The sequence below is a fragment of the Cotesia glomerata genome, linkage group LG2 (assembly GCF_020080835.1).
Source record: "Cotesia glomerata isolate CgM1 linkage group LG2, MPM_Cglom_v2.3, whole genome shotgun sequence".
In the NCBI taxonomy this organism is placed as follows: domain Eukaryota; kingdom Metazoa; phylum Arthropoda; class Insecta; order Hymenoptera; family Braconidae; genus Cotesia; species Cotesia glomerata.
The window spans coordinates 26,118,871-26,135,721 of NC_058159.1; the positions used below are offsets into that span (position 1 = coordinate 26,118,871).

General features: G+C 29.0%; 2 protein-coding genes across 2 annotated transcripts; both read left to right on the forward strand.

Annotated features, from left to right (window-relative positions):
- Positions 1-2,300: 2,300 nt before the first annotated feature.
- LOC123259301 lies at positions 2,301-7,670 on the forward strand. Its single transcript, XM_044719662.1, has 5 exons — positions 2,301-2,496; positions 2,817-3,147; positions 3,756-3,948; positions 7,202-7,364; positions 7,439-7,670. Exons 2-4 carry the CDS (start codon positions 2,961-2,963, stop codon positions 7,335-7,337), a joined length of 516 nt encoding a protein of 171 aa, XP_044575597.1. The 5' UTR covers positions 2,301-2,496; positions 2,817-2,960; the 3' UTR covers positions 7,338-7,364; positions 7,439-7,670.
- A 138-nt stretch (positions 7,671-7,808) lies between these two features.
- On the forward strand, positions 7,809-14,274 carry LOC123259300. Its single transcript, XM_044719661.1, has 9 exons — positions 7,809-8,458; positions 8,530-8,689; positions 9,232-9,479; positions 9,562-9,764; positions 9,850-10,082; positions 10,543-11,221; positions 11,429-11,535; positions 12,476-13,097; positions 13,983-14,274. Exons 1-9 carry the CDS (start codon positions 8,238-8,240, stop codon positions 14,216-14,218), a joined length of 2,709 nt encoding a protein of 902 aa, XP_044575596.1. The 5' UTR covers positions 7,809-8,237; the 3' UTR covers positions 14,219-14,274.
- Positions 14,275-16,851: the final 2,577 nt, after the last annotated feature.

The following is a 16,851-nucleotide window of genomic DNA, read 5'->3' on the forward strand; positions in this document are numbered from 1 at the left end:
GAGCAAGAACATTTACCACTGATGAAATCCTCGCTCATTCAATTCCTACGGCATAATTGCAAATACTCACTGGCTATTGAGAGATTAACGATAACTCTGAATACTCTTAATACTATCTACTAAATTACAACTTACTCTTTAGTTATTGCCATCTTTCATTTTTATTTCGTCCTCGTCCTCATACTCACTATCATTATCATTATTATTATTATGATTATCATTACCGACCTCTGGCTCGTAAAAAAATAGTATCTATGTATAGTGATAATTTCAATCCAGAGTGAGATTTGTTATTTATTAATTATTTTAACATTGTTTGCATCACACTAAAAAATCTAGAGTGAATTTTTTCTTCCCGAGTACCGGAGTGAAGAAATAAAACACTCCGCGTACGGAGTAGATCTGGAGTTTGTTTTAGCGGATTTTTATGTAGCGAGAGTAATACAATATATAATATGTACATATAACAGTTTATAATTATACCAAGCTTAATTCAAAATTCCGTGAGCCTTTAAGCCGATGAGCTTACGAGTTAATGCGTGTATATATATATATATATATATGTACGTATGTGCATGCAAATAATTTGAATTGCTGTATAGAATCAGAAGCATTGCAATTGCTCTAATCAATCGGATTTTTATTCATCGTCTGTCTCGGTAAGTGTGTTTACGTGATAGAAAGTTTTGTACCGATTCTCAGTAATTTGTACACTCGCGGAAACGACCAATCGATAACAATTACAAAATATATCCTTACATCAATATTAAAACGTCTAATTACATAATGTCGTAAGGTGTTTAACACACATCTAGGATATTGATTTCTCAAGTTATTTTAAATTCATACAGACACTTTTATGATTAGTGTTACTGGAATTACGCGATTTACGAGAAATGTGACATCATTTTTAATCAATTGGTTTTTAATTTTTAATGTTTGTTTGCTTTAAAGTAATAAGAATTTTATTGAAAATTAAGCTTTGATTGAAAAATAAATTTTCGGAGGAAAAATTATATTAAAACTAGCAACCTTGCAATCACTATGTGACTGCTGTGACTTGTGAACTATAAATAAATAAAATTTTGCTTTATTAAATTAATGACTTTTGTTAAATTGCACTATACTTTTTCAACTATTGACGTTTTTAAAGATATAAGCTCATTCCGATGTTACACTGATCAAAAGCTTTTATTTGAGTACCCACATGCATTTTTATATATTTTTCATATTTACATATATATAATATATATAAATATATGAAAAATTGATGTGGGTACTCAAATGAAAGATCTCGATGAGTGTAACATCGGGATGAGCTTATATCTTTAAAAATGTCAATAGTTCACGAGATACAAGGTCATTTTTTAATTTTGTATCTAGCGATAGAGCATTTTCGAATGCAGCCTAAATACATATCATCATAAATCGACTATTGGTGAGAATAATATGAAACTTTGAAAAGGCACAAATTCAAGTCAAAACTTTTCCAATGATACCAAATTTAACCATAAAAAACCCATTTTATCATATAAATACACTGGCCACTAAACTTTGCTTATTCTCTTAATAATATAGATTAATTTTCAATATTAAAAAAAAAATTCTGCATGAAAATTCTAATCAATATAAAAATAGCAATCTGAAAAATTTAAAATTACATTCTCCTGTTGAATAAGTATTTTATAAAATGAACTCTAATTTAAAAAAATATCTTTAATTATAGACAATTATATATAATTTTTCTGGATTGATAATCCCCGTATTCCAATTATTATGTTATTTAATTATAGTGCTCGCAATAGTTCATAAAATGATACCTATAACTCTTAGACGAATTTTGCAATTGCAATCGCTGGTAATAATAATTTGATTAATAGTTTTAAAGTCCAATTTATCAAAAGTCAACTTAAAAAAATATAAAATCATTTGATTAAAATTTAAAAATACATTTAAAATTATAAAATAATTCCATCTCTCGACATTAAAAATAAATGACAGTAAAAATAGAAAATTTATAAATTAAAAATTATAAGATAAATTCATCCAAAAAATCACAAATATAATAGACTTGAATTTCTATGATAAAAAGTAGTGAAACCTCGAGAAGTTAAATATAATAAAGATAAACAAACGGTGTTACAGAGTCGAGACACTACGTGCAGCAAAATGCCTTAATATAAGTATATACTTTTATGTAATAAATAGATGTATTCCGGTGTGTGTACAGTAAATGGTTTCTAGGCGTTTCGTAATCACTTGGCTCAGTGCATGAACCCATAATATATAATAATAACAATCAAGTGGATACCTAAACCACACGTCGGTGGCCACGGTGGGGTAAAACACTTTCTCTTTGAATCCGTGCCTTGGCCAGACATCACAGTACTTCAAAGTACTCTTAGCCAGTTTTTTATCAGCCAGTGAGCATTGTCGTGGTCTTAGACGTTATTTGGTGTCGCTTTCAATCTTTTGCTCCTTTGCTGACTATTTTCCGTACGTATTCATTGTTGCTATTTTTTCACCCTCAATCAATCATTTACCAAATCTCCGTCCCTTTAAATTATAATGAAATTTTTTTGACTGAATCAATTATTCTTTTCAGATAAATCAAATACAATAAATTTCTATGAATAATTTGATTATACGCATGTAAGTTTTTATTCAAAAAATAAATTAAAGTGTGGATAATTTTTTATTTAAAATTATAAATAAAAAGTCTATTTTTTTTAAACAATATTGACGAGACATTAATAAGTAATTAATAATAAATAGTTAATATGTTGCATAATTTACAAACTTTCTTATTGTTGTAGACCTAGATGAAGTAATAACAACGAGAGTGGATAGTGGATGAGACAGAAGCCGATTGGATTTGTAAATTAATAACCGAGAGAGGTTATTGAATATTCACTTTGATAATAAAGTGATAAAGGTGTATTGAAGTAAATACTTGAGGCATGGAATTATCACGTGCATGGATATTACTTGTGTGTTGCTTACTAGCAATAGGGCACGTTACATCCGCACCGAGTCCTCAGGAGCCGGCGTTTGAACTTCCAGTCCAATTAGTCGGATTTCCTGTCATCATTGCCGCTGTCAGAATTACTAATTTCATTAAGAAATTGGCCTACTCTCTCAACCCTCGTGAGTTTATTATTATCATAATATGCTATTATATTTTGGCTTAGTCATTTTTTTAAAGAAGAAACACGACCATAATGAAAAATTAAGATTTTGCATCAACTTTGTAATTATTAATTAAAATTAATAATTTTACAAAATTTAGCGTCACTTATAAATTGAGTTTTAAATTAAATTGACCTTTTTATTTTTGTTAAGGAAGACATTTTTTACTATTGTATAGATTGTTTCATTACATGTTTTTAAAAAGTATAAATAAAAGCGTGTTTTTCGAGTTTAATAATAATAAGTGAATAATAAATACAAGGGAAATAACGTGATTAATATAAAAAGGTAATAAATTGGAATCCGGACGTCCTTGTAAGCGAAAGTGTTGAATTATTTAGTTAATATATAACTTTCATGCTACTGTATATCAAATTATATTCTTACGTCAAGTGTAATAATATATTAGATATTTGTATATTTTATTTAGATTAATTAATTTTATTTCACGTGATTAATTCCGAAAAAATTTTGTTTTCGTTTTCATAGAAGTCGAAGTTAAGTTCTGTGAAAAATTCAAAGTAAAGTTAATTATTTTCAGTAATTTGGTTGAACTTTTTTTATAGAGACCTACATGGGACGAAGTAGAAGATCTGTGCAGGATGAGGAGATATTAGATATTGACCAAGTGGAGAAGAAATTAATTGCCGAAATGGGGGAAAAAGTTTGCATTTATGAGAGAACCTGCGCCAAATTTGCCGCTATTACACTCAAGAAAGGATATCGCGACCCGAATCTTGATTGGGATGAAATATTTAGGTAGTTATATCTTTTTTTTATTTTAATATTTTTAAACTTCTAAAGTCATACGGTTTGAGAAAAAATTTATTTTGAATCTTTAGTATTAGTTTTTAGGCCATAAAAGTTATTTTAATACATTAAATTATTTTTTTATCAATTGAATCAAAATATATTTCATTAATTCAATATGAATGCGAAACAAACAAAAACACATGTCTAAATAGTTTAAGTAGTTTTTAAAAAATATTTCAGTGTTATAAAAATTGAATTCTGGTCAAAAATCTAGTGAATAAATTTATGAAATTTTATTATTATATTTTTAAATAAATTTTATTCATTTCAGATAAAAAAATAGCTTAATAAAATTTTTCTCGATATTTTTTACAATTTTTAAGATGATCTAACATCTAAAATATTTTTTCTCATTAGTAAGAAATGTATTCAAATTTATTACGGAACAGAATTTATTTTTTCTAGATAGTAAAAAAAAAAATGTTTTCATCATATTTTTTTTTGAATAGTTATAATTAACAAATAAACATGAAAAAGAAATAAATTAGTCATCCGAAAAACTTTATTACTACATTTAAAAATTTTTTTTATAACCAATCACGATTTCATCGCCATAAAATTAACGATCATAAAATAACAAACTTGATTAGACGACAAGTCCATTCTAATGACGAAGACAAAGGTCAAATAATAATTGACGGTTATAAATTTTTTTGTAAGGGCAAAGGTGTACAAACTTTGCACTTTACCTCATTCTATTACTGTATTAACGGCTACACAGTAAAAAATTTTGCGTCATTGCGTCAAAAAATTTTGTGTTAAATATTTAACACTTTTATGTGTAAATTTAACATTAATTGTGTTAAATTAACACAGAAAAATGTTAAATTAACACAAAAAAGTGTTAAATATTTAACATAAAAATTTTTAACACAAAAATTTTTTCACACAATGACGCAAAATTTTTTACTGTGTAAAGTCCACGATTACAGAGTAGAGGACAGTGGCAGATAATCGTCGAATAAATAAATAACCAAGTGAGGGATTTAGGAAACGGGTAGCAGCGTAAATCCGTCAGCTATTACCGAAAATAAAGCACCGGGAGACAAAAAATATACTTTAGTGTTTGGTCCTCGCTCAGTATCCTCGCTAATGGCACGAAAGCTCGACTCGTACTCGTAAAACCAAGATCGAGAGCTGAAGAGATACATCCACGGATTATCCGCGACATTTGTTTGTCTAAGTTCTAAGTACTCTATTGTATATCTACTCTACTTTACTTCAGTTCTATTCTATTCTACTTTATCCTGTCTGTTTCTTTAGACGCTAGCTCTCTTCTAGCTTTACACTAAATTTTGCTGTAAGCAATGTCAGGTACAGATTGTCTTAATGGCTTGGCGCGTGTGCCCTAATGTATCTCGATAATTCTTTACTTACAGATCTACACTACACTTAGCACAATGTACGATAAAAAAAATTAATTAGAAAATTCTTCAAGTTTTAGACAAACTATTATCAATTACGTTTAATTAACTTGAATTCAAAAGTTACTATTTCTAATATTGCACGCCTCATAGCGCGAAGCGCGTGAGGTTGTGCTTTATACTCGACTCGTCAAGTTCAAGCAATTTCGTGATCTTTAAATGCCTCTATCACAAGCATACTACACTTATACTATGATATAAGTAGATGTACACCGAAAAAACACTTAAATTAAACCATCTTTTACTTTCTAAAATCATTTTAAGTTGCTATTTTGAAAAAAAAAAAACGTTTTGAAAAAAATTTTACGTGGACGTCCGGATGTCACCCCATTTTGGATGTACCAACGATTACTCCCGAACAAATTGATATTTCAAGACCGGACCTTTTTTATTAGTTTAAGAATTCGATGAACTGCGTCCATATTTCATATCAGTGGCCTAGTTTACGTATTTTTTTTTTAATTGAATTTTTATTAAAATTCACTACGATACAACCGTACAAAGCCAAACGAATTTTTCTTATTTGTCACGTGAAAACTATGGCGCCACTTGATCAATTTAGATTTTTTTAGACTGCGTGCGCATATGACAAGAAAAAAGGGCGCCGATGTTTAAAAAAAAAAATAAAAAATACTCTGTAAGAAATTACTTAATTAAAATTTTTTTTTTTTTTAATCAATTACACAATTAATTTTTTTCTTAAAAAATGAATGAGCGTTATGAGGCGTGCACTTTTGGATTTTCCAAACTTTTTTTATCACTTGTCAAATATTTGATTGATGATTCAAAAATCAAGTTTTTTTTTTATAGTGGATTTATAATTAAATGCGATATTATATTAAATTTCTGTAAATTGCATCTGAAAGCTTATTTAATAAGCTTCAATTAGCATAATTATTTATTTTTCCATGTTAAATAGTTTAGAAATGACAGCAATTTAAAAATTTTCAAAACTCGCAAAAATTTTCACTTTTACCGTATTTCCGTGCAATAACAATTGAACGCGATATTCTATCGAATTTCTGTACATTGCATCTGAAAGCTTATTAAGCAAGCTTTAATTTTCATACTTACATATTTTTTTTAATTAAATAGTTTAGGAATGACAAAAATTTTAATTCTTCAAAATCCTTAAAAATGGACAATTTTACAGTTTCTTTGCGAAATAACTAATGAATGCGTTAACTTGTAAAATTTTTGTAAGTTGCATCTGAAAGCTTATTAAATAAGCTTCAATTTGCATACTTCATCATCAGTCTAGGCCAAAAATTACCTACTTTTTCAGATAGATTTAATGAAATTTTACTTCTGCATTCGTTTTGATGTCATTGTTTTTTTTTTTTGTAACAGAAGATGTATATTATTATTGATATTATTTTATAAAAAATATGCTTTTTTTTTTTTATTTGAGAAATCTACTTCCATTTCGTCTGCCAAATGGTCTTTTTTTTTTTTATTATGGGTATACTTATAGAATTTTTTAATATGAATTTTTTTTTGCCAGTGATGGCGAATAAAAACTACTTGTAAGTGACTTTAATGAATTGTTAGAATTTTTAATCAGAATTAATTTTAGTTTCTTGAAACTCTATTTTCTTTAGAAATCAATTTCCTTAAAATGAGGAAGAGAATTAGAAAAAAAAAATTCATAATAATAACACAAATTTTCGTTTATTTTTTAAGTGTTTTAATAATTCTTGCGGTTAAATTTATCTATAATTATAAACCGTTAATAAAAATTGAAAATACTAACATAATAACTTTGTTAATTACAGTCAATACAAGTCATCACCAGATCCAATGAAAGAAAATTATTTACTGAGTGTTTTTATGGGAGAAATAATTGGCAGCCCTAGACTTTGTCATCAGCTTTCTAAACGACGTGCTTGCGATGAAAATGCTTCCGATTGACTATTTTCATCCGTTAGAAAAATTTATGTAAGTATTAATTTAATTTAAAGTAAAAATATCAGTATAATTTCTAACCAACTAATTCCGACATTTCCCTACAGATTTAATGGGGAGGAATTGATGTGCTATAATTATTACTATGATAAAATTCGAACCTAGTAATTGTAAATATGTAATTTAGTAATCATAATCACTCTATAAAAATAGTTGTGACTTGTGAAGCTGTGTATTATCTCGTCAGACGACAATTACCTCAGGTGTTTTAATATTATTATAAAATGTACTTGACTTGAAATTGTTTTGTTATTTTTTTAAATAAATACATAAACAAAAATATTTATTTATTTATTTATTTATTAAATGGTAGTTGCATTCGCGAATAAAATGTTTACGTAATTGAAATAAAATTGAAAAAAAAAAAAAAACAAATTGGAGAGAGTAGAAAATTTTAAAACGTTGACAACCCACGCCAAACGTTGCTTTCAAATAAGAGTAACGTAAACGTAGAACATAAAATAAGTCTGGTTTAACAACCAGTCGTCAACTTCCTTTCACAGAGTCAACATTTTAAAAAATAATTATTCTTAAACCATAATTTTTTTTTGATAATATTGTCATTTACTTTTTACGACTGATTAAAACGAATAAATACAACCGATAAAAAAGTGGATTAAAATTGCTTGTTTCTCGCTGGGACAAAACAAATTTTAATTACTCTGATATTGTGATGAAAAAACTGGAGTGCCGGTTTTATTGTGAGTCGACCGTGAGGAATTTTTAAAAATAAATTTTTACAAAGACCGAAGATCGAGAATAAAGGAAAAAAATAATAAAGTTCAAGTTTAGGTTGAGAGTAACAAGAAAGTGAGTGAAAAAGTTTGCTGAGAAGAGCAACTTGGTATGATGTATTTGTGTTCGAGTTCAATGTCCCAGTGCCCGCAAACGAAAGTGACTTGGCTCGTGAAGAACATCAGCCTTGTCCTCATTCTTGTGCTTCTAGGGCTTCTTCGTACTCATCCGGTTGTCTCAAGTCCCGTTCAAGTTCAACATAACACTCATCAGCTTCGTTACTGTCGCTTTGAGACGACTCATAAGTTTTACACCGTCAACGATTTGTTCAAGTCAGATATTTCATTAGATTACTTTTGGATTGATAAGTCATGATATTTATTATTTATTTTATATTTTTTAGATGTATTAATGAGCTGGTACCCAGAACTAAACACAGAAAATCGAGATCGGCGGATGACAAAGCTCAATTGTTCATGAGTTATAAGAATAAAGATATTGATGAGAGCCAATTTGTCCCGCATGCTGAAGCTAGGACTTTTTATACTGACTTTGTTGACATAGTAAGTTATTTTGTTCATTTTTTTTTTAATTTACTGTCTTTAATCTAAAAAAAAAAAAATTATTTTGATTCAAGAGAAAAATTTTTCTTGATTTAAATAAATTTTACTTGGCTCAAGACAATGAAACTCTTTAAAAATAATTTTCTTACCTTAAGAATTTTTATCGAGAGTCAAGTTCATTTATTTTTTCAGCGAAAATATTTGTCTACACAGAAAAAAAAATGTTCTTGAATAAAGTAGATAATTTTGAAGAATTTAATCTTCTTGGTTTGAGTAGAAAAATTCTTGAACTAAATAAATTTTTCTCGATTTAAGGAAAATTTTCGTCTTGATTCAAGACATATTTTCTTAATTTAAGAATTTTTTTCTCGAATTAAGTTAATTTTTTTTTCAGTGTAGTAGAATATAATTACTCAAATTACATACAAGGTTAAACATTTTTTAACACTCATTTTGACTATTTAATGATGAATAAATGAATTAAAATTTTCTAAATTAATTAAAAAAATTTTTATTAACAATTAAAAATTTCTAAATTAAAGAAACGAGGACCTTTGCCAAGAAATGATGGGAACTACTACCAATATCCTGGACAAATTTACCCTACAGACCCAAACCCACGGCCTGGAATACTAGGAATCAATCTGCTAGAGGCATTTTCATCGATAAATAAATACGACGACCGAAAATGTGTCCACAGAATAATCTGCGAAGCTGCCTCTGGTGTTACACCCGGAAATGTTGGATTCAAACGTGCCAACTCTATCTTCGGAATCGGTTCGCTTATCGAGTAATTTATTTTATTGCCAGTATTTACTTGATTTCTGAGAGTCTTTATATTTAATTAATTAATTACTTATAACTTGTTACAGTTACCTTACAACGAGGACTTTTGACATCTCATCACCGTTGCTGACATTCGGAAAATCGGCGTTGATGGGTTGGAACAACAGAGGAAATCCAGACGTCTGCTACCAGAGATACCCTCAGTGTCCTAGAAGCCAAAATGAACTTATTAGTTACTTGAATAATTACAACGGAGGGTTTTTCAGGTTTTTTAATTATCACAATACAGGTGAGTGTTTGTATAAGGAACTCTTAATACTTAACTCTTAACCCTTCTGTCGTTTCGATTATTAAAATTATTTTGTGATCAATAGGAAGTTACAATCGTGGTTTGGATGCAGTTGATTCACAAATGGTTTCTGATCGTAAAGCAACGGGGGAACTTAAATTTGATACTCCTTCTTCAAGAACTGTTTTGGTTGAACGCAGCAAGAAAAATGATGATCATAATAGAGTTGTCTTTCCAGATCAGCAATATGTTAAAATTTTGGACTATACTGATTCAGATAAATTTAATAATTCACCGGAATCGTCGTTTTTTCCTCAGGTAACATTCTAGTAATTTTTTTTTGTATTGAAATTAACAAAGTTCTTGAATTTTTAAAATTTTTTTTTAAATTTAAGGTAATTATAATTTAATTGTGTAGTTTTACTATAAACTTTTTATTTGTCAAGGTCAATTTTTTAATTTTTTTATCATTAAAAAAAATTTTTTTTCATCAGCAAATTGACTTTAAAAAAAATAATTTTTTTTTAATATTCTATTTTTGATGCTTAAAAATAAATTCTAAAAATCATTTTTATAAGTTTGAATGAGAAAAATTAAATAAAAATTCTACAAGTATAAAATTTAAAAAACTATAAATATATTTTTTTTTAATATTTTTCTAGTAATTTTTTGAATAAAAAAAAAAAAATACTTAATAATTTCAGTATCATTTTCTTTTACTAATTGATTATAATTATCAGTCAATTGGATCATCATAATAAAAAATTTCTATTGTCAGGATAGGAAGGATCAAAAAGTCGAGGAACTGGTATACGATTTTCACAGCGATAAATCATCCCAATCAGAAGATAAAGATAAAGACCCGTCGGCAGTGCCCAAAGAATCACAACAGGCATCTCGAGGGTCTCATAAAAACCACGGAAAGCTCTATCTGCCAACTAAAAATACTCCTTATTCAACTAAAAAATTATCAAGTTACACCTTTCCAGACGGGCAGCGTATCATGATAGACACAACCTTCTCAAAATTATTTTCCAACAGCTACAAAAAACCTCTAAAACGAGGCCTCGTGAATAATGCGCCCCGGGCTATCGACATGGAGGGTTTGTACGTGATTAATCTGACGGAACTGTATCCCACCGTCAATGATGACACTCGTCCAGTGGAGGAGCAAGTTATTCATCCTTGTGACGTGATTTGTCATGATTCAAGAGGTACAGCTGTTCAATTCACCCAGTTTGTTAATTCTAATGATGATAATAGCAACATAAACTCCAACTACGCCAGCGCTGATAAAAATAAGTTTCTCACCACCTTAATGACACCTGAACACCCGATTCTGGACTTATCTAAGAGACTACCTTGCCAAATTATTTGCTTGAATGCCCGCGGTCAAAGGCGACGTATTACTACTACATTTAATAAAATAATAAGATCCAAGCTTACAAATAACCAAGGTCGTAATTTTAACTAAAATTATTATTATTATTATCATTAATTTTTTAATGTATTTTTTTGATTGTTTTTACTCTATTTATTTATAATGGGATTATGTAATTAATCAATGCAATAAATGACATTAAGCTTTAAAATTTGTGGAAAAAAATTCGTAATTCCATTATTTGATTATTGTTATGATGGATAAGTTGTTGAATCTATTGCAGAGGGTGGTTATCAATCAGGAAAGACTAAAATTATAAAACCAAGATTCGTGGGTGAACCGATTATTTATGATAAACATCCGATTATTCAATTATCTGATTCTCCAGGGGTAAGATTTGTTTTTAGTACTAAGTTTTTATTAATAAAAATTAAAGTTTATAATTAAGTCTTAAATTTTCATATTAAAAATTTTTATTATGATTGACATTTATATTTATTAAATTACTAAGGTCGCTTAATGAAAAATGAAGCGTAGTTTTATATAATATTGCAATTTTTAATGTATAAAAATTAGAAGATTAGATTAAAAATTTTTTTCATTATTTGAGAAGAAATAAGAAATATTTAGGTAGTATATAAAAATTAAAAAATATTTTAGAGGAAATTACAGCGCCATCTCTGGTAGAAAAAATTTAAAAAATGTTAGTATCGCTGTAGTTACTGAAGATGTCCTCAGTAGATGCATTACTATTTTATAAAATTTCAAGTGTTTAAAAATAAATTTTACTTAAAATTTATTTATAGTAAATAAATAAAAATATGAGAATTAGAATTTTTTCAAATTTTTATTAGAAAATAATTTTAAATAAAAGACAGTGAATTTTTAATTTTGTTTTTGTATCAGTAAATAAATTTTAAACGAATAAAAAAGAGAAAATTATATTAGAATCACCGGAGATTTAAAATTGAATTTAAAATAAAAATAAAGCACTCAAAAAAGACAAAACAAAATCTCTATATCTCCAAAATCCACTTTTACAGTCACACAAAAAAAATGATCTTAAACCTTCACTGTATTCTCCACCCCACAAAAAGAATAATAATAATAACAATAACAACAACACAAAAAAACCTCCATTCCGCATCACTATTTTTCTCGCCCCAAATCTAAAATACACACGCGACCTGATTCGGTTTCATTGTTAGATCCTGACATGCCCAAAGTACTTTATATGGGCTTGTTCTTTTATTAAATTTAAAGTAAAAAAGGTCGCTTTATATTTGGACTAGAGAGGAATCAGATTATAAAGATCCTTTTCGTTTACCAGGTGCCATTGTCGACGCTGCCGTGGGCAGGTGGGTCAGGTATAGTTAACCCCTCATGGGGACAGAGATCACCGACAATGCCATCACCATCGGATGATCCCGATACACCAACCAAAGTAATTGGATCGCCATTGTCATTCGAAAAAGGCGACACTGTAATTGGTGATAATCCACTTGCCATCACCACAAATATTTCATCGCCGAATCATCTTGCTAGCTCGGGAGGCTATCCACTCGATTATTTTCCTAATCTAAAGCAACAATCACCGCCAGCGACGACAATAACTATCTGCAATGGACGCATCTATATTATGCCCGCGAATACCGTATCTATGCCGCTATGCGCGACGATCATTGACAGCGAAAGCATTTCGAACAGTCTTCCCTTGCTGAAGAAAGAAAAGAACAGTTGGGGAAACTACACACATTTTTTTCAAGAACTTGCTAACTTGAGCAGAGATGATAAGTACAATTTTGATAACAATCCGGATAATACGGAACTCAATGATTCAGTAGAATCGGTTGGTTTTTTAAATGAGCATATACCACCGCAAGATTTTGGACTAGTGGAAGTTGATACGACTACTGCTCACTATCTACCGTCTTTTACTGATCCTCCACCAGGTAGTTGAATTGTTTTAGTAATTTTGTTAAAATTTCATAGATTTTATGATAAATCATCCAAATGTTTAAAATTAAAAACTTGAAAGATTTTTTGGAAAAAAAATACCGTTAAAAAATAAAATGTAGTCGAGATACTCTCAGGATTATAAAAACACTTCTAAGAAGACAATTGGTAGTAAAATTTTGCATTGAATACGATAAATTCACCAAAGAAGCGAAAAACTTCAAAATTTTTTACTTTGCCCTCAACTAACTTTTAAATGAGTAAGGTAAAAGACCCAGTTATTGACACTGAACCAGTTATTGACACTTGCAATTTTATTTTAATTGAATAATTTTTGAATTATAAATTTTTAGATAATTGTTTTTTTGAGAACATTTTATTTCTTTAATTAGAATAAAATTGCAAGTGTTAATAACTGGGTCTTTTAGCTTAGATTTATTAAAAAATTAAAAAAAAAACTTATTTGTAGAGCGTTCAATTTTGTACAAAAATATACATTGATCATTTTTTTACTGCTATTTATTCCAGAGATAAAAATTTAATTGCAAAAAAAAACTCTATGTTATTTAAATTAATGAAAAAATAATTTAAAAAAATTTGTAACCTCAGTCTTTTTTTATAATAATCCAAAATCTAATCTTCCTAATAAACATAGAACCGTGTTAAAAGATTTTTTTTCAAAATAATTTTCATCAGAAATAATCCTGTAATTTTTTATCATCACAAATATTCTGAGCAATTAATCTTAGCCTACTTGTATCGATACATTAAAAACACAGTGACCTACTACCCATAATAATTGACTAGGAACCTGAAAGTGACTTATTGAACTAGTAACAGAATCCCTCGGCAATCAAACTTGTCAATAACCAAGATAACAGTTTCAGAAACTTCTCAAGAACCAAACTACGAGGAATATTCTTGTCTTGAAAATGAGTCGTGGGATGCCAAGAGCAAACAGTGTACTCCGACAACTCTGGACTCGGTGGACACCGAGGAGACAGAAGATGAAAATTCTGATGAATTTCATAAGCTACCGATCGGTCAACGATCCACCAGACGACAGCGCATTGTGATAAAAACACCTCACGCCAATATGTACATCCAAAGTAATTAAATGTTACAAAGAAAATAAACTGATGATTATGATTCTGATTGTAGATGAATAAAGTAAGAAAGTAATAGTGACAGAGTAACAGTTAGATTATTTGACAATAGTTTCTTGTTGTGGTTGATGAGCTTGAGTGTATCAAAAAGCTAATTGTCTCGGGCTGTCAGTTGCACCCTTAGACCCCAGTAGCACTTGGCCCTGTCCAGAGCATACGCCCCTAAGGGGGTTCTGGAGTTGGTATTAGACCGCGGGGTTTGTCTCTCATCCAGAGTCCTGAGAATTATACTGGAACTACTGTACTGCTATATACCACTACTACCAGTACGACTACGAGTACCACTATTTACTGCTATTAGCGATACTACTGATGGTATACCTCAGCGATTCTCTTCCTGCTGTCACGTAGTCTAACAGTGTCTACACCGTGAATTATACGCCAGAGAGAACTAAATAATTATACCCCTGCTTTTAGTATCCGTCGATGGATACTCATTCCCAAGAGCTTATTTGCACAGTGTCAATGTCTTTATGTTTGTTCGAGTGTTGGTAAATCATTGTATCGTGCTCTTCGGTGATTGTAGTCAGAGAATAGGGGTTTAACTTTTTAAGCTTGGCAAAGGTATTTGAGAATCGTAAGGAATAATTTTTTTTATTTGGTTAAAAACTTGAATATAAATTATTATTTCTATTATTTTCAAGTCTGTTGATTTGTTTATTTATTTACTAATAATTTGATAATGAAAAGGTGACAATTTTCGTAAAGTCATTGGATATCTGAAAAATGTACTGATAAAAAAAGTTTAATTTTTTAAAAATTTTGTTTCTTACTATTTGAAGGTGAAAAACAATTTTCAGGTTGAAAGGCGTAATTTTATTTTTATAAAATTGTTTGATGAAAAATAAAAGGAACTTATAGAGTATATATACCATCAAAGTATCAAGTCATAAAATTATCTTGAGAGATCAATTTAAAATATTTTTTTCAATTAAAAGGAGTTTTATTTTTAATGTTTATTGTTCAGAAAAAAATTTGGTTATTATTTACAAGTGAGGTCAAACCCATTTTGGGCCATAACTAGGTGAAAAATTAACATTTTTTAATTTTTTTTTTTTCGATTTGTTTGTTTTTACGGTACATTTATAATAAAAAATGTCGTGAAAGGAAAAAACGAAGATTTCGATAGCTTTTTTGCCTTTAAAAGTTGGAAACAAAATTAGCTTTCATGTTCTTGGATAAAATTTCTATTTTATCTTTTTTTGATGTTTTTGATATATTTGTTTTGAAAAGTTCCTAAAAAAATGAACAATTTAAAAAAAAAAAAAATTGATCAATTTGATAAAAAAAAAAAAAAAAAATAAAATAATATGGCTCAGCATGGGTGACCCCACTTTTAAAAAATTACCAAAAATTTTTCAACTTTTAAAATCCACGTCATCCTGTTAAATTTGATCGTCATTTTATACTCCAAAAAGGAAAAAGGAATCATATACCATGAAATATATTACCCTAAGGGGTTTATGTTTGCTTTCACAGAGAAATTCATCGGCTTTACTTTTTTCGATAGTTAAAAATCAAAACGAGTGTAAAGTACAGCGTATTGTGTTCAGCTCAGACAGAGGAAGAAAATCGCATACGTGATATAAAACGAGCGATGATATAAAAATAGTGGCACGCGCTTGTCGTTGGCCAGCCGATTGATCCGGGACACGTGTCATCAATGCCGCAATCAGCGAGTCTGACTGACGGCACCCGGCACTTTTTCATCTTTATCCGTCTCTTTTCATACTCCCATAGTAACCCATTATAAATATACCATACAAATATTTATCTCACTCTAATGCGTTATTTATAGAGTCTAGAAACCAGTCACTTGAATCCTCCGCTTTCAATAAAATCCTTAAATGGAAAAATCGTCATCAGAAATTCACGATACTCGCAATCTCACTTTTCATCTTTGCTTGAGGCTTGGCTCCCCTTGGCTCTGTCCAAGATGATCCACTTATCAGAGTGTGTTGACCAGCGACTTGGGTTTAAGGCTTAACGGGTGGTAAAATTGAAAAATTTTATATACATAATAGGAAGAGCTCTGGACAATACAGAAAAATATGGAAGTGTGTTAAGCCACATTATGCGGTGGTGGATTGACATGAATTTTTATTCCCTTCGGAGAATTATCCTGTCGTGTACAGTTGGGAAATTTGAAACCTCTACTTTTATATTTTTTTAAAGAGAGATTGAAATTTGATCGCGGATTATTTTGAGGGTTACGGATTCTGGATATTATTGTGTTGAAAGTGTTTCGTAATAATGAAATTTTGTTCTTCAAGTATATACTTATAAGAGAGACTTTTTTTTTTCAAAGAAATAATGATTGATTTTTTTAATTAAAACTTACACCGCAGGTCATGTAATTCAAGTTTTATTTAATGTAAAAATCAAATTATATATTTGAAAAAGCTTTTAATTTTTTTTAATTTTAATGACTTAAGAACTTTAGATATCTTTGAATTTTTTCATTTTTCAAATAAATCATTTAATACAAGCACTGAAAAAAAATTAACTTGAATTAAGAAAAAAATTCTCGAACCAAGAAAATAATTTTGAAAAAATTTCTTAATTTAAGAATTTTTCTGCGCAA